The sequence below is a fragment of the Dromaius novaehollandiae genome, chromosome 4 (genome assembly GCF_036370855.1).
Source record: "Dromaius novaehollandiae isolate bDroNov1 chromosome 4, bDroNov1.hap1, whole genome shotgun sequence".
Taxonomy (NCBI): Eukaryota; Metazoa; Chordata; class Aves; order Casuariiformes; family Dromaiidae; genus Dromaius; species Dromaius novaehollandiae.
Genome location: NC_088101.1, coordinates 10,977,188 through 10,999,243, shown reverse-complemented (window position 1 = coordinate 10,999,243; position 22,056 = coordinate 10,977,188). Strand labels below are relative to the sequence as shown.

The 22,056-nt window shown below is 41.0% G+C and overlaps 1 protein-coding gene across 4 annotated transcripts in view; it reads right to left on the bottom strand.

Moving 5' to 3' along the window:
- Positions 1 to 830: 830 nt before the first annotated feature.
- USO1 (USO1 vesicle transport factor) overlaps positions 831 to 22,056 on the bottom strand; it is a 39,151-nt gene continuing 17,925 nt past the window's right edge. Inside the window, exons 9-25 of one of the 4 annotated variants that reach the window (XM_064510396.1) lie at positions 21,025 to 21,203; positions 20,089 to 20,229; positions 18,939 to 19,027; positions 17,798 to 17,952; positions 17,330 to 17,541; positions 16,180 to 16,200; positions 12,462 to 12,572; positions 11,611 to 11,729; positions 11,013 to 11,194; positions 9,895 to 10,016; positions 9,285 to 9,423; positions 7,800 to 7,963; positions 7,132 to 7,221; positions 6,183 to 6,269; positions 4,487 to 4,585; positions 3,589 to 3,804; positions 831 to 1,774 (exon numbers count right to left, since the gene is read on the bottom strand). In XM_064510396.1, coding sequence (XP_064366466.1) covers positions 1,697 to 1,774; positions 3,589 to 3,804; positions 4,487 to 4,585; positions 6,183 to 6,269; positions 7,132 to 7,221; positions 7,800 to 7,963; positions 9,285 to 9,423; positions 9,895 to 10,016; positions 11,013 to 11,194; positions 11,611 to 11,729; positions 12,462 to 12,572; positions 16,180 to 16,200; positions 17,330 to 17,541; positions 17,798 to 17,952; positions 18,939 to 19,027; positions 20,089 to 20,229; positions 21,025 to 21,203 — 2,204 coding nt within the window. In that variant the 3' untranslated portion in view covers positions 831 to 1,696. The remainder of the gene's footprint in view (positions 1,775 to 3,588; positions 3,805 to 4,486; positions 4,586 to 6,182; positions 6,270 to 7,131; positions 7,222 to 7,799; positions 7,964 to 9,284; positions 9,424 to 9,894; positions 10,017 to 11,012; positions 11,195 to 11,610; positions 11,730 to 12,461; positions 12,573 to 16,179; positions 16,201 to 17,329; positions 17,542 to 17,797; positions 17,953 to 18,938; positions 19,028 to 20,088; positions 20,230 to 21,024; positions 21,204 to 22,056) is intronic. The other 3 variants (XM_064510397.1, XM_064510398.1, XM_064510399.1) reach the window with 3 other exon arrangements.

Genomic DNA, 22,056 nt, shown 5'->3' with positions numbered 1-22,056 from the left:
ACATTTCTAGCTGGATAAATTTAGTAGCTTTATCTAAGATACTCTAAGCTTTCATGCATTTAATGGAAAAAGGAGAGCCATACCTGCAAGACAGATGTGTTTTGTAATTCAGTAATAGCTGGTCTGGCTTTATTTCTGCAATGGGTTTCTTCTTACCAGTTTTTTCAAGTAGCCAAACTGTCCTTTCTTTTAGAAATTGTTCACATCACTGAGCAAGCAGCAAAAACCACTCAGACCTTCCACTCTGGCTTTTTCCTGTTTGCAGTTTTTCTGTCTCCTGCCCCCCCCCTTTCTTTTTTTCTTTCTTTTTTCTTTTTTTTAAGTATAGAGAAAGCAGTGCCTGGGAATCAAAATACAGTCACTAAGATGCCTCTATATCTGCAACTGCTGTCACATGAGTAGAAGTACTAACCCAAGCTGTCCAAAACAGCCTCTTCCCTCAGTTTTTAGATTTTTGCACAGCTTAGAAAAAGAATCAAGTTGGACAGGCAACAGCTGAGGATAGAAACCTCAAGTTGCTTGCTTACAGCTTATCATTTGATTAAGAAGCTGTTGCAGGGGGGAGGCTCTGAAGTTAAGCAGCTGCTTAAGTCTATGGTGTTAGAAAAAAAATACAAAGACTGAACTATTATAAGTATTTGCTCATTTCTTAAGACCCCAGGTCACTGTATTTTACTACTTGGATCTAGCCAGCTAGATGGGATTTCAGACAATTTTACATGTGTATTTAAAATATATTTTATTAAAGCAGGACAAGAGGATGAGTACTAAGTGGATATACCTATTTTTAGTACCAAAAAATGAAATTGATGCATTTACTGTATTCAGTCTTCTCTTAAAATTTCATCTTTTATTTACTCATCAAGAGCCAATAAGTTATATAAATCATAGTAGTTTTCATCTCCTTACTGAAGTAGTCAGAATTATATATATATTTTTTTACGCTGACTTGGTAGCACATTATATCCTTAGAATGAGTATTTTTATCTTTGTTTTCCAAAGATATTCTTCTTAAAAATGCTACCTCTCTTGTGCAGATTTCGGTGAAACCTCTTCCACGTTATTAGCATAGTGTTGCAGTCTCCCTTGGGTTCCCTCTGGGAGGTCCCAAATGCAGCCGTGTCAGGTGTCAAGGCACTCTACGCCGTGCAGGTTCATTCGCTTCTAGAGAAGGGGTCCGCGAGGCCGGCAGGGTGGCCAGGGCACTCCGCAGCCACCCCAACCCTTCAACCTCGCCCCTGCTCTTTAAAGGAAGCCACGAACTACAGCGAAGCTCCATTCTGAAGGCAGAGGCAATGATTCCATTTGACAGATGTTAAACCAAATACTTTTGTATTTAATCATGTTAAGAGCTCCGAAAAGTTAAAACGGTAGACAAACGCACAGAACTCCTGTCAATGACAATGAACTGAGGCAGAAGCATTGTCATACCCATGCTTTAAACAGTGTCTAAAGCAAGTTCTAAACAAGTACAATTTAGGATGCTCATGTAGAACTTAAACAGTGATTTTTGTTTGCTTTTCCTAGTATGAAGGGTTTTCAAACACTTGAGCAACTTATAACTAGTCCCACAGTTACCAGTTTCCCCTCTGCTTCTTAAGCAGATCATTTGCTTTGTATACCAATAACAGTTTTTGTTTTAGTTTTTTCCGTAACACAAGGCAATCTAGTTTTCATGGTAACACACAAAAACACATTAGTCTTGCTCCTCTTCTTCCCCATCCTCATCATCATCCCCTTGATCACCGGATTCAATATCATCTTCATCTTCAACCTGAAATTAAGAAAGACCTGCTGTGAGAAATAACATCCCTTATTCTGATCCAACCTTTTCAAGACAGGACAAATGCTAACGTAATGAAAATAAGCTTAAAGCTAAATGAAATTTGTCACACTGCATTGAATATTACTTTATTAAATAATATGTAAAATCATCTTACAATGTCACACAGCTTTTAAGTTCTCCGCTAAGGATGGCTGACTACTGGCAACAGCTGCTTCTGTTCAGTCATCAGTTCTGTCCTGCACTTTTGAACAAGTCACTTCCTTGTTCAGTTTCTCACACAGCTGCACACACAGACACGAACATACTTCAGTGAATCGGCTGAGGAAGGAAACCTGTCTGTCCTGTGCTTTGCGCTACCACGAATGAAGCTGCTTAATGTCTCCAGGGGTACTTCCCCCTCAAAGTCACCTAGAGGTCTACGAGCTCTGAAATTCCCTTGCTACATTGCAGAATCTACACTTGCTACCAATAATATTATTTCCTCTCCAGCGCACACTTTAAAGCTTCATTCATAGAGCTGCAGCTAAACCAAATAACTGGTCACTACCAAAAAGCAAACCTTCTTGCAAAAGATATAGAATTCTACTGACAGACATGATTGCCTTCCAGTAGGAAAACTGTGCAGAAGTCTGGCAGTCAGCCACAACAGCAGCAGTACAAAGGCTAGTTAATGCACACCTTAGTTAAGTCCAGATGTGAGTCACATTTCCCAGAAGCTGAGGCTCTCAGAAACTGCACTAATAAAGTGCCCCAAATTAGCTAGTGCTAATGCCTGTTACAACAAAATCTATCCACTCGCCAAGGCCACTTCACTGCTGAAAGCCAACATTTTAAGTCTATCAACTGTACACATTTCAGGCTGCCATCCTATCCAGCTCAGAAACATGTCAAAACCTACTGGCATTTCTCACTATCCCTGAGCCCCTAAATTTCATACAAAGCCAGTTAGGGTGTGCGAGGGAGGGAGGGAGGGGGCATCCAGCTAAGATTATGCATAAAAATTCACTCCCAGTACGGTGTGTTCATTGTCATTATATAGTGAATATTTACACGCCCCTCAGCAGCTCACATACCAAGTCTTTGTGCAATGCATTTAGCCCAAAGGCTGCACTTCAGGAATTTCTGATCTAAAGAAACACATTTGATGAGAACAGAGAAGAGACGGGCACTGCGTGTGTCCAAAGGGTAACGAACCCAGGCACAGGGCAAGGAGAAGGAAGTCCTGAAGCTCAGGGTCCTGGACACAAAGTACCTCATAAGGCAGTAGGAGAGGGGGGTCTCAGCTCAAGCTTGCCCAAGGTACTGTACATTATAGGGGGAAACAGGTGAACCAGTGCATCCTAAGCAGGCAAGTTCCACATGTTAAAACACAACCACGTATAGTGGTTTGACAGCACTGCTTATCGAGCAGACTAAAGCTTTCTACTTATCACTTGTATTTTCCATGGAGCAATCCCTTACAATTCTTACAACGCAGTCATCTCCTTCCTAGTCAGCAATCAGGATAAGCTGCAGCACCACCAGGCACATAGTCAGGTATCATTCCAGATATATACACGACAAGTCATTTCATCACAACGGTTCGGCAGATACCTCAGAGCACTCCTGAGCTGAACAGCTTTCCCAAGAGGCAGTCATTGTCTTTTCTTTCTGGCTGCCACTCTAAGGGCAGAAAGCAATACCGGTAGCTTCAACAGCCCATTTTTCTCAGAAAGATGCCTCACCAGACTTGATAGATATAGTATTGCCATACCCAGACTGTCTCCGACCTGAGAACTTACTCGACCCCTCGTTTTGCTTACCGGTTCACCAAGCTCCTTCAATTTGTTCTTTAGTGCAGACAGTTTCTGATCCTGGTCAGCCAAAAGCACCAGAAGATCATCCTGTTCTTTTTTTGATTCTGCAACTTCTTGCTGAAGTTTGCTTTTCTGATCTTGCAAGATGGCGACAGTACTGTTGGATGAATCCAAGTGCTGTTTTAGTGATGCTTTTTCCTCAGAGAGAGCTTTGACTTCACTCTGGCAACAGGAAAAACCCACACCAAGTTACACCATGAGCAGACGAACAGCTGAAGCCTCATTTCCTATGAGCATGTTCCATACACTAATCATAACACCTCCACCCCTACTAGTGCTCCGTAGCCTCACTCCCACCCTTCCCTACCCGAACTCCACTCTTCTCGCATCCCCCTATTGCTAGCCAGGAGAAACGTGCCAAGTACCATGGCCAGTTCTGATCTGCATGTGTTCATTACATCTATGCTGACTGACTAGTGTCAGGCTAAACTGAACACTTTCCAATCAAATCCACTCTAAAGCTTCTTCAGAGTAAGGTCTAGTCCAGGTACCACTATCCATCTGCATTTTTTAAATAGCACTGAAACCCAGCTACCTTTTGAGGCCCCCACCACTCCTCCAAATTTGGCTGAAAAGCTCCCAGCTGACATAAGGTTACTGACAAGCCTAACTGCCTTAGAAAAGCTATTCTCTTGATTCTCCTTACCAGCTCTTTAAGGACCTAAATTTCTCATGCGCGAAATGAAGGACGGATGGACATGCAGTTTCCCTTATGTAACCTAAAGCACATGAGGCACTAAGAGCACAAACCGCCCCTTCCACCAAAAGCCTTTCCTACTGTGCAAGTCACAACTGAAGGCTGGGTATCAAGAAACTTGAGGTTTGGTGTTCGTCCACTACCAACCTTCAGTTCTTTCACTTCTTGCAAAAGTCGTCCCTCCGCTTCAGGGTTCTTTGTTGCTGTTGTTCCACTGTCTCCTAATACAGGATCTGCAGCAGAATTCTGTGCGACAGAAATGGAGTTAAAGTGCACTGAATGCCTCACATGCAGAGGCAGCAAGCCAAGACACTATACAAGGAGTTGTAGATGTTAAAAGCATGTTTTCTCCTTACAGCATAGCCAAGGTGCTGTAGACATCCTGTGTTGTAAGGCACAGAAGACAGGCCTATGCTTCCTGGGGTCTCAACACACAGGTGCATGCATGTACACGTACACAAGAAGGAGAACACAAAACATGACCCTTATTTCATAGAAATTAGAGTCTGACAGTTTATTGTGGGCAGACTCCTTGTCTAACAGACCACTAAGCTTCACTCAGATACTTCCTAAGAAGTGCCAAAGATTGTTATCAGGCAAAAAACTTGAATCCTTGCATGCAGCCCTTCTAAAAGTAGCAATAGTTTGTTCTCAGCCTACAGAAGGTTAACTTTACCACAGCGTGGCAGCTGTCTTAACTAAAATTATCATCATCACATGAATACAGGACAATTGCTTCTCCAGCTGCAGCATCCTTAAGTCAAAGCTCTAGGAAAAGCAAGCCATCTGTAGGATGGCAACAGTCGGCTGACAGCTAGTGGCAGCATGGACCACTCGCCTGTGCATCACCAGCACACATGGCCAACACATGTGAAGCGGGATCTTATTCCAGAGCAGCTGAGACTTTTGATGCTGGAAGTGTTCAAAACCTTCCTTGCTCAGATGATCTGTACGTTAAATTGAACACTTGTTATTTTTCCCGATTCAAGTCCTATGTCTTGCGATGCTCAGATTAGACCTCAGTGTGCAAGTCGGACCAAACCAGCTGGAAGCAATAGTTTAAGTGAAGGCAGCTACCACAAGCTACCACCAGTCTTGACTACTGCAGAGCAGGGCATACAGGAGTATCCTTGTTTTGCTTAAGCACTCAACATTGTACAACGTTATCCTTTCACTTGTTCGTGTGGTCTGTGCTCCTGCAGCTTAAACCGTGTTAGCTTTGCTATGGAAACACGTCAGTGACATGTTCATGCAATTCATTGTTAAGTACTCCAGCTCAACAGTTATTAAATGCCATTAGCTACCTCTGAGGACACTATCACATTTATGTAGCTATTTCATAACACTTCATCAGCGAATCCTTTCAACATGCAACTAAAAACTCTGAAGTATTTCAGTATCAGCACAGATGGATTCAGCTACCCTGTTTGCCATGCATTTGTAGGTAAACTTTCAAATTAGTATCTCAATTACTTCAAAGAATAACAACCCCTCTAATTTATATCACAAGTTTTCTCTCAGACAAGACAGCAAAGGTGGCAGCGTTATTTTGGCTTTCATAACGGTGTAAGCTTAAAACACCAAAAAAGGGCCATTCCTCTATTTAAAAATGCCAAGTATCAATGGTCTTATAAAGGCACTAACTTTATTGAAAGTTCCCTCAGTCTTCATGAAGGCACATCTAGGAATTAAGTTACGTCATTTGTAACACTGTTGGAATCATTTACTGATATGTATTGTTAAATCAAGCTTGTTTTAGGACAAACAACTACAGACAGCACAAGCTGGAAAGACAGCTTAAGTTTCAGTCCCCAAAGTGAAGGTAAAGAAGTCTCTCACATACCATTAGTTGTAGCTTCTGATTCTCAGTCTGAAGCTTAGAGATCTCTGTAGACTGCAGTTGTATCTGACTCCTCAGTGTTTCTAATTCCTTTGGGAAACAAAGAAGAGTCATAGACTAAGTTATTTTGAAAAAGTAGCAAGGTAGATTTTTCACATGAAGTTCTTCTTAGTTTAAATTCTACCATCTGCACTCTATACTGCTTCACACTGGCTACGTGACAGGTAACTCGGGTACATGTCTCATGACAACACGGCAGCCACTTCTCTGGAAGATAAGACTCCTCAGCAACATTCATCATCCCCTCCCCTCCCCCAACTTTTTCCATAGAACACCCAAGATAACTCTATGAGACTCAATATTATCTATAAAGGTTGTGTTACAACACTAGCACTCCCATGAATATCCTCTCTGCGTATCATTTTATGGTGCAGAAACCCATTAAGGCCTATCAGCCCACTAATAATTAGCTTTCAAATCAGAGAAACACTACTGGCCATTTTTTAGGCAACAGCTGTCTTGGCTAACTGAACCTACAGGTGTTTAAGCATCTCTTTTTTGAGCTGTACATCTAATACTTGGAAGCTTTCTTATCAAGATTTAAGTAGAGGTTTTGTAACTGATAAGCAGGTAAATCTGCCAAGTTTGGAGCTTCAGTTGAAGCTTTTTCTGCTGGCCCAATTCTGCTTGGTAACAGATCAATTTTTGGATGCACAATCTTGATGCAGAGGATTAATACCATCACCACATAAAACGCACAATCTTGATGCAGAGGATTAATACCATCACCACATAAACGAAGGTTATTAGGTTAAAATAGCAACACGCTCAGGGATCCATCCTGCTCCCTAAAACTTGACACAACTCCCTTCCTATCCTGAGCTATCACTGTTCATCACATTTTGGCCCAAAGGATGACAGTACAAAAACTTCCGAAGTAGTACAAGTTCACCTTCTGTAGCTCATTATTGAGCTCCAAGCCACCAGATTTGCTGGTCTGTGAAGACTGCTCTGTTGTTCCCATCTCCAGCTGTGAAGACTTCTGTAAAAGCAACAGGAAAGTTAACCACAAAACTAAACCGACTCCATATAGTCACACTGTCAGAACAGTTACTGATGTTAACAAGCTGTGTGCTTGCATGGATAGAGTTCCCAGCAGAGAAGGTGCAAAAGGGGCAAGAAGCCCATGTCACGAGGCTCACTGATAAGAGAGCAGCTGGGTGGCCTCTGAGGTGGACGCAGAAATCTTTTTCACCAATTCACACATAGAAGACAAGTACCAAAGAAGGAGCACGTGTCACCCTGCATTTTGACAAGCAGGCCACCAAACACAGGCCACCCTAAGACATCTCAGGCATTACCCCACTATGCTCCTAGGAGATAGATGGCCTTTTTTTCCCCCCCATGCCAATCCCACAGTATAACAGAGCAGTTGCAAAATTACTCTAGGGCATACTGTCAGGCAGAAAAGGCTCTGCTAGTGGCATCTCCAAATTTTTCCTATGATCAGCACGCAATCATTTATGAAATGACTGTCACCATAACGAAGACTTTATGGCCAAAGGTAAACAACAGAAACTAGAAGTCACTCCAAGTTCTGCTGAGAGAGTTAGCTCTTACCAACTTTTCAATCACAGAATCTTTCTCCCTCAGCTGTCCTTGCAGCAGTTCATGCTTGTTTCTCCATTCTTCCAATTCCTCTTTCAGTTTGCTTACTTCTTCCACCTGAATGCCATTCATCTGAAATGTTTCACCATGTGAATTATGATGCTGAGTGTCCTTTCCTATGGGACAAAGTTTATAACAAAGTTAACAATGCTGACATCATTTTAAGGTTAGCCTCAAAACACACAAAGGAAAGGATTCATTGCTTCTTCTCCCCCACAGGGCAATACAAGCCATTCTAATTAAAGGGGGAAACTGCAATGTTGAAAAATTGACTAGAAAAAGTATATCAGACAGCTCTAATTTGCCAGTCTTTAAACTGTGTATTTGTAGCTGCATCTACGTGCTCCAAGAACCATTCAGTTAATTCAAATTAAGTTCACAAGAAACTCATTCTATGGAGGAAAAAGCAATTGTCTGTTTATATACTTTTAATGATAACAGAGCCTAAATGCAGAATTACTTCTACACAGGTCTGTGGCATATAGAGCTTATCAGGCATCTTCACCTTGGAGTCACTTGCATATACTGTCTGCATTTAAGCATTCAGTTAGCTATCTCTTTGCTAATACTAACATGTCTTATTTCGCGTATCTGCGGTACCATAATTCTTCCAACTCATGCTTTCATTCAGACCCAAACTTTAGCCCACAACATGGCCCATCTGTTTATGTTTTAAGCTTCAACAGGCTTGACTATTTTGGACTAATACAACAAAAAACATACTGGAAAGCCTCTACCAGCAGTTCCCCGATAGCCAACAGTTTCCACAGCAGCTTCAACTCCTATCCCTCACCAGGCATACCCACACCAAGGTTGCGGTGAAGGGCCTCCTTTTTATTGTGGGCAACAAAATAAGTGATAGTGGGATCAGGCCAAAAGCCATTATAAACCCCAGTACTTCAATGTGTGCATTTATGTGAACTATGGCGTCTACAGCCATCTTTGGGTACTTGTTTTCCCAGTGTGTAGGCCTACACAGCAGATAGGCCCTAGCATCAACAACACACTCGAATGCGAAAGACATGTCAGAAAACTGAACTATTTCAGGAGGCCAAATACTTGAGCGCAAAATCAATAAGAAATTACAACACATTCAGACTTCCAAGTTATCCTCTCAGTTCTCACTGTGAATTATTTTGTAGTTTGAAGGCATTTCAAGCAAGAACTAGTATTTTTAGATAACAAAGCAAATCTGATGCCCAGGAAACCTGGTTGTTGGCAGTGCTCAAATTCAACTTAAAAACAGAAAGCAAACTAAAAACCCACAAAAAGCACAGCATTTTATCTGTATGGAAGTTTGCATATGCTGCAGAACATCAACAACATGCCTGAAATGACAGAAGATTGTTTGCTGAAGCCATTCTGTAGCTTGCCATGAATTACCCAAGTTCTTGAACATTAGTGAGATGATTATTTATTGTTCTTTCTGAAGCATACCTAACTGTACTTTAAGGAGATTATACTGGTCCTTATGCTGTTGGATCTGTGACACTTGTTGTGTAACTGTAGCTTGCAGCTGTTCATTTTGAGATTTTAAAGTGTTAACTTGTTGTTTTAATTCTTCAAGCTCCTGGTCCTGTAAAAGAAAGAAAAGGAAATACGACAGAACACATTGAGTACAATACCGCAAGGAAACTAAAAACAGAGTAAACTTTATTTCACCGAAACGTATCACTGGTTAATGATGCTGTCAGTGTCATCTCCTCCTTCAGATGCACTTAGTCTGTCACCTTTTGAAAGGTGAGAGCACAGAAGTAAGAATTACCTCTTTTTGAGAAGAGCTGCAAGTTCTCCAGTTACTAGTTTGAAAAGAAACACTAGCACAGAGAAGAGATGTCGTATTCCAGGGAAAGAATTAAGCACTAATAGCATTCTAAATGCCGATATTTACGTTAAGCCAGAAATTCTTAGTCTGTTTTCAGAAATGCTTCTGCATTTCTAGATTCTCTGCTGTTTGGTTTGGAACAGCTGGTGTGAAACTGTGGTGTCTCCAGAAGTCAGTTCAAACAACTTTCAAAGGGACACTCAGGGTGCAACTCCCTCTTACCTGCTCTCTAATGACTTTTTTGTAGTGAGTCACGATATTGTCATGCTGTTCCAATGTCTTCTTGACCTCCTCCTCCTTTTTATCTTCTTCACTGGACTTGTAAATAGCTTTACTTATGACACCTGTCAAAAGAGTTTGTCATCTAAAACCCAGCTGGCATGTTTTCTTCTGTCCTCAGTCTCACAGCCTCGCCTAGTTTAACTATGTTCACAGTACAAGAAACACAACCTGCACTTCAAAGTGAAAAAGGCAGTGGTCACAAACAGGTTGAAGAAAACAGGAAAGGGCAATTTTCCATAACCCTATACCAAGGTTTGCACACTTCTTTAAACAGTTTCAGAAGAGCAAATGGATGTTTGAATCCTTTCTGTCAGCAAACACACATTTACTTGCAATAAGGCTACACTACCACCACTTTCCCAAGCGGTTGCGCAGACAAGGAGAAAATTTAGGACAAGGGTGATAGGCAGATGAAACCTGACTTGGCAAAGTCATCTTTATTGTTACTGCTTATTTTTTTCTTCTCTAGACTGATTTAAGTTGACCAACATTAACAAACAGAAAAACAGTAAGTGTTAAGGATGCTCATATATCCTGCCTGTTTCATGAAGGATTGATGTAACAGGTTTTTTTAAAAAAGGAGAAATTCCTTCTCTCTTCTAACAAGGAAATTCAGTATTCTCCATTTTTCTTAACGAATCAGTTAGCAACAAAGACCCAGGTTCTTTGTGCACTTTCATTAATCAAGCTTCTATGACCATCTTCTATGCTTTTTAAAGGCCTAATATTTAACTCACTACAGGAACACAAATAAACAAGCTTCTTATCCACAGTTTGATAATTCACAGCATGTATTAAGAAACATTTCACTTAACATTTTAAAATTATCCGATTATTACAAGCCATGACCATGGACTTGTACTGGGAGTATTTTAGCTGAATACCTGAACCGCAAGCTTGGGTATATTATTGGCTGTAGCAGTTACTGTAACATGCTTTTCAGAATACTCCATTTCAATATAATCTTACTGCTTTTAATAGAACTGAATTCAGCACATTTACTAGGTCAGTCATCAGTTCATCACAATAACTACAGAAACGAGCATAACGCACATCACCTTCCAATTCCTTTACAAGCTTAGTAAATTCATGATCAAACATCATGTGGTCTGGGCTAGAAAAGCTAGGCTGTGGTTTCTGAGCAGCTCTGGAATAGAGTTCATGTTTGCTAATGAAGCCAAGCTTCTCAATGAAATTTTCCCTGCCAATCCTCTTCTCAATCAGCTGTTTCAGTTTCTCTCTAAAAAGAAAGAGACAGTTAACCACAACGCAATAGCCAAGAAGAAATAAACCCACCCTACCTTCAAGATTTCTTTCAGTTACAGCTTTATTAACTGTCTCAACTCTTATCTGTATTAGATGCTTAATATCTGAAATCCAAATTTTTGCAGTGTGCTGCTGTCATCTGTTCTCAGGCTAGGAACAAACAGGTTAGAAGGACCTATGCAAAACAATCATCTGCTCTGCCTAGCTAAAGGTGGGTCAATTACTTTGTCTCCCATAAGGAACATACTTGCTATCTCGAGGCACATGCATAGAAAACAGTTGAACCAAACATTCTAGACTGCACTGCAGCAGTTACAAGCCCCTTAAACCACCATCTACCTTTCACACTGTCTTTCCCTACAGCCATCTTTTTTTCTGCATCATACTTACTTCCTATAATTTTCAAGGGAATTGTCATTGTAGTAGATGGAAATGCCCAGCAAAAGCGCGCACAGGCCTTGGACCAGTTGTTCCTCTTCTCCAAGGTTTTCAGCTATCTGCCCTGTGAGCTAGACCTCTCGTTAAGGATATTTGAGATATTTCATAAGCACAATGCAGAGAACATACTTGTCCCTTACAAATATGCTACCTCTAAGTTCCTTGTTAAAAAAGTATTTGCACATGTAAAACCAAGCTGGATTAGGAAGCAAGGAAACTACACGATGAAAACCTTGCTAGACCAGCTCCTGTTTTAAGGAACTTGAGTAATCAATAGTCCCCACGAAGTTCTTCCTCAGTAATGGTCACCTTAACGTTTAAAAAAATGTTGTTCCAGAACAGCTCAGTTTTATCCTATGGTGATATTTAATTTAGATAAGGTGACAGTTTTGCACAGTGTACTTTAGATGGATCATCTTATGAAGAGTAAGCATAACAATAAGCTTCAATAAAATCAGGAAATAGGCTTACATATCTTGGAAGTGATAAGTGTAAGTCATACTAAAATATCAACAGGCTTGCTGCAGTGAACCCTTGCACCCACTTAACTAGCAGAATCCCTACGCCAAATGACAACTTTCTGCTGCGCTTGAAGTTACACACGTATCTTACAGACAGGCAGCATACACAGTCTCAAGGCACAGCCAACAAAAGGGGCTGGCTGGATTTCTCAGCCCGATGCATTTTCCTTTATGTCACGCAGCATGCCTGCAAACTGATCTACGTGAACATTTAAATTTAGCATGAATAATCCAAGTAATTACTAGACAAGTGGTTCTACTCTGCAAGCAGGTCAAGGATACGAAAGGAATATTGGCTGGGTTGTGAAGGAAGTGCGTGACAGCAATTGAGCAGTTGCTTAGCCAGGTACAAAGCAACATCAGCAATCCAACCCTCGTCTGTACTTTGCTGCCCTGGAAAGAACAACAACTCCATCATTATCTTTCCACAATGGAGGGCTAAAATATCTGAAAAACTGTACTGATCCACAACTTGCCCATTCTCAACTCAGCTTAAAAAACAAAAAAAACAAGTCGTCTTCCATAATACCCATTTGTTAGTTATAACTGAACACATCTTTAGTGCTTTGATGAAAAACATTAAGTCATTCACATGTTTTAACTGTTTCCAGAGCAAGTCAACAAGCAACATAGATGTGAAATATGACTCAAGGCACATTAGCACCTATATAAAATCATAACAAATTAGTTCTGCATTTGTAATTAATACTAGGGTAACATGAGGGAACATAAATACACAACCCCTGTAAAGAAGGAACAAGTCAGTGTAAATTAAATCAGGCTGAGATTCCCTATAAAAAGGGGCACATCACTAAATTCCCTCCATTTACTTCTGCCTACAAATTTCTATGTGTTCCTAATATATCTGAAATAGAGAAACATAACACTGAAGTAACTTTTTCTTTAGACAAAGGAAATAAGCCAGGAGGAGCAACATAAGACACACTAACTGCAGTAATTGAATCTTTCTTAACCAGGAAAAATTAGTTTTCATCTGAATAGTGACTTTAGGTTCTTGCTCACACACAACACACCCAACAGCTTTATGTGCAGAGCCATTAGATAGGTTCTATTACAAAAGAGAAACCTGCAGTTTTAAGCGTGGTTTTTTGGTGGAAATTCATGGATCAAAACTTCAGCACCTAAAACACATCTCAAGGAAACCTGCCATATCTTGAAGAAATCAAGTGTCTAATGTCAATCTGAAGAAACAACTGGGGTAAAAAATAAGTTAGAGGTCCTAACACTAAGCAGACAGCATAATTGGTATGGCAATAGCTAACTACTCAGGAACTACGGAATTGAACTTTTTTCCCACAATTTTGTCTCCCTTGTGTTTGCTGCAGATACTACCAGCGCAGTAGCATTAAGACAGGCATATGCATTTTCACAGTCAGTCCTCAGAGAAGACAACCAAGCAAAAAGCTCCCTGCATGCAAAACTGCCTTTTTGTTTCCACGGTAAGTACTACGCACCATTACGAGCTATTGCTGTTTTCTCTGCTATAGGTTAGTCCGCAGCTTTGCTGTGACCCTGTTGTGATGTTGCGTTAATGGACAGATGATATTCCTCTCTGCTAGCCTTCTAGCTGCGTGCCATAACTGGTTTCCAATGACCTAGATCTCACTCCAAGCTGCCTGAATTGCACTGAACTCTGTTCTCACCTTTCCTTCTCCCATCTTGAGAACTGGCCCACTTAGCTTTCCCACCTTCAATGAGCTGCGTATTGCCCTCACCCCCGTGTCCTTATTTAATTCATAACCTGCATGCACTACAACACTTTCTGATCTCTCCTTACATAAAGACACTTATTTCCAAGGTGGTCTGGTAATGACACAAAAGACATTGGTTAAACAGCTATTCACTAGCACCATACAGGGTCTACCACAAAGGCATGATAGGATGCCCAAAGAGTTCTCTTGCTACTATTACCAACTAGGTAAGACAAAGAACTGTGTCCAAACTCCAATCTTCACGTGAAGCAGGAATTAAAATACGAGGCAACATAAGCCATAGGTCTTTCAAGTTCAGTACTGCCACACCACACTGGTATAACAGACTGCAACAGCACTGTCTCAAGCGTCAGTCAGCTTAGCTAAAGAACTTTCCGACCACACATACCCTCCTTGCTGTACTGAGCCTGTACACAGGCGGTTTATTTCCTCACTGCAATCTCACAGACCCATGGGGTAATCTAGGTTGGAAGGGACCTCTGGAGGCCATCTAGTCTGCACGCCACTTTAGCACGAGGGAGCTGAAAGAGCACCAGTTTTTCAGAAATCACTCGCAAAGTAGGTGCATTAACAGCCTCATGACACTGACAACAGCACCAACTTCACCTGCTGCAGAAACCTTTCCTGTGTACCCCCACCTGCATACACCATGATCCAGAGAGCTGTGCATTTGTCTGTTTTTGCATTCGGTGCGCCTCACCTCAGACTGGCTCTGAACTGCCAGGAATCCCTTTTCCCCAGTTCTCCTTCCCGAGGAGAGCAGCTATGCCCTTCCCTGTGCTCACTCTTACGTCTAACAAACCTGAGAGCAGGTCTGTTTCTACATATGCCATAGATTTCCACTACACTGGTTTAATCACTGAGAAGTCTACATTTAATTTCACAGTAACTGTCTATGCAATACTACTTCCACCTTGCTAGGACAGAGAGAAGTTACTTGGAGTGACAAGAATGAGTTCAACTAAGTGTAAAAATTCAGCCTAAATAATTATTGAGAAAATGGCTATGACATGCATTACCAAAGGGCCTGTGCAAAGGTCTCAGTCATACCAATATTCTGCTATTTTTGAAAAGATCAAGTCAGTTCTCCTCTAACTGAGCAAAGAGGGAGATGCTTGCTTTAAGCAAAGCAAAAACCTCTTTTCTCTTACATTTCAAAGACTGGCGCTTATCGTCCCCGCACTATTAGAGAGCCTGTTCCTACTCACTAGGAATAACCACTTGAACTGGCAGTCTTGAGCCACAGCACATTTGCATACGGCAGTCTTCCCAAGTAACACGTTCATCAGCATGCTCTTATTAAAAATCTTTTCAGAAATACAAAGCTACATTTGCTTGCGTGACTTGGCATTTACAGCACAAATTATCCTCTGAAAGCAGTTACACACCACACACACTTTCCGAAGCTTTGCATGCTATACGAAGGTCAGGTTAACACACTCAGCCCAGTCATTTCCAGAAAGCCCAAAATACCCTCTCTAAAAAACTAATTCACAGCTCCATTCCAGACCTGCTGTTATAACTCCTGCTGTAATAGATTACAGTTCTCCATGGCTGTTCTACAATCTGGGGCTGGAAACAGTCCAGTCCCACGGCTCAACACAGCTGTGATAAATATGGCAAATAAAGCAGACAATGCCACAGCACCATATTAAGAACTGTTTTGCTGCAGATGATGCCTAGCTCAGCAGCACTTTAAGTAATGTGGCCTGAAAGTCAAATGTCACTTCAGGGCTCATGGGCTAGCGAACAGATCCCTGCCGTTTACAACCAACATCTCGACAGCTAAAGCTCCCAAGAGCTTTTGCTGGTAAGCAGACCATATGAAGTGGCTGGAATGCAGGTTAAAAGAGTTTTTCTTTTAGCAGTCAGGAAATAAGCAGCAGGTTCCCACTTCAGGTTGTATCAGCCGATTGCTACAGGCCAGTCTGAGAAAACAGCATTTCTAGCAGTCTTATTTTTTCTGACAAGAAAGTGCATCCAGTTAGGTAAACAGCTGGTGGATGTATATGCCCCACTGGAAAGAAAGCACCCATGCTACCCAAGATCTTTATCCCACAGTTTCCTGGAGCACCCCAGAGAATCCCCTGGAGACACAGAAAGAGTTTGTTATGCTAGGAAAATACCCCAACCCAACTGCAACACAAAGCTGTAAGTGGAAACACATCAAAAAGCAGTTAAAGAATCCCCCCAAGCAAAACCCAAGACAGGAAGAAAGGGCCTGCTTGTGGCAAGAAAATGCCAAAGCTGTGCCAAGAAATACATACCCGTCTGTCGATCTTATCACCCTGCAAGTTACACATGCATTACTTGAGAACTTTTAAGTTGAACAGCACATTTCAGAAACATCCCCCAAGTCTGAGCCCCTTGTATCACCTAAGACTACAAAGCCACAGGCAGTTTCATTGACTCAAATTCACCTTAACAGACCAAAAATATGGGGAAAAGGACACGGAGAAGACTGTCTATTTTCAGGGGAGTGGATGGACAAAGTCCCATCAAATAAAATACAAATTATAGCATTCTGCCATTATTAATTGCAGCAATGTCTAATCACTGTCAGAATTAACTATGTCCTTATTACAATCATTTGGGGGAAAGTACATGTTACAAATAAAAGTGAATGTCACAAGGAAGTGTCGTCTATGACGTAAAGTATGATCACTTGTCATTTGCAAAGCCAGGTGTTACAATGCTGAACAACCTCAAAAAAGCTTTCAACTTTGAACAACCAAACGAACAATCAGTACATGAGCGCCTGGTATTTTCAAGATTTTTCTGTTAGCACTTACGCATTAAATAATAATCAGGCACTTCCTGCAGGACTACATGAGTGGGGGGTCCTACCAATTTGCCATGTCTTTTAAACCAAGGTTGAGTACTAGGTGCTTTAGGATCCTCTGCCTGATAGTAGTAAAAGTTTCCTCCTTACAAGGCAAAAAAGCAGTGACCCATACAGGTTTTAAGACTGGCCCCGCAAAAGCTTTCTGTACTGCCCAAATTGACCAAACCTTCCCTTCATTTCTGTTGTGCACAGTGAAGTTCTCTTGCCATAACAAAAACTATTTTCAGACTGAAGTGAAATTTTCAATTAGTGTCCATTTCCATCTCATGCATATGAGAATAAGGGAAGGTGGGCAGAGTAAGAGAGTATCTTTCAGTTTTAAGACCCTGACTTCAGAAAGACAGCAACATTAAGCTGCGATCACTGATGGCCATAAGAGTTCCTGCTGTGCTGCCTCCTCCCTCCAAGTGCCAAATGTTTTCAAGAAAGGCTTAAAAAAATTTCAGCAGGAGGGAGAATTCTCCTTCTCACTAAACTAATGCTAACGTCTTCTTATGAGACACCTTTCTGCGAAGCACATTTTTCTTGCAAACCCGGAGTTGATCAAAGATACAGGACAGTCAGTGCCGTACCTGCGAGAGAATGTTGGTGCACTGCTGCAGCAGAGACACCGGCGGGTTGCCGATGCTCGTCGCTAGCTGAACTCTTAGGAGCTGTTCTTTCAGAGTCGCATTTTCTTGTAACGCGTGGGCCAGGGCCACAGCGGCACACCAGTTTGAGAGAGAGTCCGTTGAGAAGAGGCCCCCACAGAGCAGCTGACCAGCTGAGACAGAATTACCTGTAGCTACCAGAATGGCCAAGATGTACGAGTTAGACTAAAACAAGCTACAGAAACTGCAAAATATATAAGACATAAACATACAGTTGAAACCCAGAAAAACAGAGGGCCACGTGTCTCAAGTTTAAAGAAACGATAAGCCAAATCTTGCTTGGATTTTACACCCAGCTGCAGATAAAAAATTTTGCAGATGACTTCAGATGATACATTAGAAAACACGGGCTAGTTCACAACTTGCTAGAAAGAGGTTCTTCCTGCGTACCGTCAATAGTGGATGGCAAAAGCGTTGAAACAATTTCTCCTTGTCCTTTTTGGTTTTTGTATAAAAAGCACTGGAAACAATAGAGAACAGCACAACGCAGCACAAAAGGCTGCCTTTCATTTACCATGGACATCAGAAGTACTACAATTGCAGGTCTGTTTGGAAAGGAAAGAGAAAAAGCATTAGCACAAAGTTGCAAAACTGCAGTTATCTGGTCAACAGGTGCAGGGAGAGTGACAGAACCTGATGCAATGACACCTGCATCACCTGCAAAAGGTACACACCACTGGGACCTGATCACACAGCAAACACGAAAACCATAATTCAATGTAAATTCACACCTCCGCAGGGCATCCACAAATCAAGACATTAAGTATCTAAATCCCACACTTGGATCATTTTTTATGGTAATGCACATAGTTAAAATTTGTATTTAACATCCCTTCCCCCCTGCCCCCCAATACAATTTGGGTTGCTTGCTCCAAGTAAGGAGAAAACATTTTTGCCTTCTCCATCTATTGCCATTTTAAACATTTAAACTGAGTAAAACTTTTAATTTTAGAATGGAAGTTTTCCACTTAAAAAAACCCAGCAGATATATATGACTGCAATGAGCCAGTGTTCATCAGCTGTATTGTCATTTCACAGGGAGTCCCCATTGCTTCTCCCTGCTTGTTCCAGTAGTACTGCAGAGGATTCCTCATAACACCATTAGTGACTTAGGACACAGAATACTCTTCTTCTACCCTAGTCACATTCAAATTCTGAAATAAATACCTATCACCTTGCCATTCCCCAATATGAGTAAACATAAATTTCCTGGCTATTTTCCTAGCCTCTACATTCTTTTGTAGATTGTCCTCTGACAGCAGCAGCTCTTCCTAACGTGGCTATTTCTAACTACTACTCATTCACTTTGCAGATACCACCTAACATTAAATGAGAGCAGTTCTAGACCTTGTCTCTGTGGAAACACACCTGACACCTTAACATTACACCCAATATCCCCAATATGAACTCAAAGCTATTTCTATGTACTCAAACTCCAAACTTGAAAGTTAAACAATCCTTCGGATTAGACTGCGATTGCCCATACCAATACATCATTACCTAACAAAGTTAAACACTTTTCTTCCTCTACCTTGGTGGATTAGAAGGTGCATTTACAGAGGCAAAGTAGTCTTGATTTATCTGGCATCCTCGAATGACCTCTGATACAGTATTAATGGTCTACAGAAATGGCAGGAAAAAAAACAGTTAAATGTGAGCAATAATCTAATTCATACAACACTCAGTTATTCAGCCTGAATACGCTTGGTATTGACAAAAACATTATCAAGTTCCAGAATAGAGATTTAGATAAGAAACTGATTTCAGAAGGCAAATGAACAACTAACAGGCTTAATATGAAGCTTGCCAAAGGAAAAGTTCAAGAAAAAGTTGAAAGGTATCTCTAAAAAACATCTTAAGATAAAACACCACTGAAATGGAGGCCACCTCCAAAAGGACCAATCTGTACTCCATTCTCCAAGCAGTAACACAAACCACTTTGTGTGTGCTTCAAGACAGAAGGACAACCATAGTGGTAACTTCTAGAAAAGTTGCCAGACTGTATCAGGCAGACCTATCAGCTCTTCCATCTTCAAAGAATAGCCTGTCTACAGCCAGTTGCTTCACTGTCAGACAAGGCGCCAGAGGCCAACTGGACAACTGACTGTATACCAGCTCTGGGCCTGCTGTAAATGCAAAGCTGTTCATTAAGTTTCTTTCGCCTCTAGGCTGCCATGGGGCAGAGAACAAGCATGGTTGGTTTACTCAGAGCCTAGTAATTTTTCTAGCTCTAGATAGTCATTCAGTCCAAGCACATCGTTTTATCAAGTGAAAAAACACCTCATTCTAAACTGGTAATAGGGTTTTTCAGAACCAGGAAGTCTCTCATCACTGGAACTCTGCAATATCAAACAACTTTGACAGTGTGTCTCAAAAAAAAAAAAGTGAATCAATTAGGCTTTTCTGGGATATATTTAAGTCCAACATAAAAAACAAGCAAATCCAACTACTTCCTGATTGTTTCAAAATGAATATTACAGTTGTTCAGAATATAATGCAAAGTATTATCATCAATATGTATGCCCTGCACAGGAATCAGCCGACATGTCTGGCATCTGAAATACATTCTTGGCAAATGTTATAATTTCAGTTCATCCCTGCAGCAACCGGCAACCCCTGAAGACTCTTGTTACTGCCCCACTTAGTTGCCCCCATCCCTACTTGTACTTGCTCCCTCTTACTTCTGTCAGGATGTCAGCTGGAACTCCAGTTGCCATAAGGATTGTGCAGAGCTGCTGTAACAAACCACAGTGAAACATCGCCTTCTGACAGCTGCTCGTCGCACCAGGAGGATTCGTGGGAGAGACGAGAACCCGCACAAGCTAGAGAAAAAGAAGTATTTGTGCACAAAGAAAGCTTGAAAACTCATGAACCTGCAGAACAGCATAAGTTTACCTATTTGCAATTTAGCCACAAAATACAACTGCTATTAAAAACGAACTTAAGAGATGAAGGAATAGCATTCTCATCCCATCAGTATCGTGTCCATTTAATTTTAAGTTCAATCCAACTTCACACCTGAGATCCCCTCCAGAACCTGCAAACATCGCAACCCATTGCAAATGTTGGAACTACGTGATGAGAAATCAGGCTCTGATCTAGTTTATTACTTGGCTCACAATTTATCAGAGCTACACCTCAGAAAATGAGAGACTACCTTCATCATGAATCTTCAGCTTCCACTCACAGATAGCAAGTACCATAGAGCAGGAAAACAATCTTATTTCATTTTTTGAAGGGGTGGGCAGAGGGAAGGTGACAAGCCATCCACAGCAAAGACACCTATGGGAACTCTGTTAAAGCATCATAACCATGCTGGAAGTCGTACACAAGGGTTCTTTATAAAAAGCATCCCTACCCAAATATTTAACCCATATCGTTGTTACATATAAAGTTACACCAAATAAAGTTATTTGATATGCCACCCATCACAAGTTCACAATTCTGAAACAGTGTTTGAGCTTCAAGTAGGGTGTCTCATGAACATTGGTAGGGTAACACCGAGCTAAAGAGAACACACCGATTCCCAGTTAACTGTTACAAAGCACATTTTCTTCATCGCAAGAGTGGAAAAAAGGCTGACATTGGCACTACGGGTTAGATAAAAAGTGTTTTACCTGCAGCATTAGGTGAAGATTGGTTACTTTCTGTGCAGACCAACCACAATTGTCATCACCAACTTCAAACCAAGGCTTCATACGCTGAATGTATGAACCTTCTTTAAAGAAATTCTGATTGGAATTATTATTCTTCAATAAATTTTGTAGTAGGAGAAGACAGTCTTCCACTACGATTCCTTGGAAGACAGAAAGTAAAGGAAGGATTAACCGAAGACAATACATGGAGAAATTACTACACTGCATAAACAGAACCGAAAACAATTTGAGTTTCTCACACTTAAAAACATTAAATTTTGACTGAAAGCTGTGAAGCACATGCATGAAAAAATACAACCACAGGTCACTGAAAATGAAATATATTCATGCTTATCCAGCATGTTTCTTAGAAAAAAGCTGTAATTAAGGTTCATCCACAATTTTAGAACAAAAACAGTATTTGCAAAGAGCACACTGTTTGTATGGTACATTAGCTGGGTAGCAATGGGAAGCACTTCAAAGCAAGCCTCATAAACACTTTGTGGCTTGAAGGATACCAACTTCAGAGTCAGGTTACACTACCAGCTCTTTGTATTTTAAGAATTAAAATGAAGTTCTTCAACAACATCAGGATTTAAGTGCAGCAATTCATAGTGGATTACACATTCACCATCTTTAATCACTGGCTAAAACGTCAGCTCATTTCAAAGCTACTGTTTCTTTTCTGGCTGTTATTAAAATAGAAGCAATTCTTAGAAACAGCCTGCACAACAAGCCAATTCAAACAGTGAACTCTTTGGAGTTTCAACAGGGTTTTGTTTTGTTTTGTTTTTTTTTAAACCCTCGCATTATCTATAATGCAAAAGAACTATATATGCTTAAGAACTATGTACTCTGAGAAGAAAAAAAAATCCTCAGACAGCACTGTCCAGAAGACAACACGAATAAAAAGGCAGCCCGCTCCCAATACTGCTGGGATGCTTTCAAACCTGGACTTTTGATAGAAAGAACGGAGATTCATTCCTTGGGCTTAGGAAAAGTTAGGCACAGGCA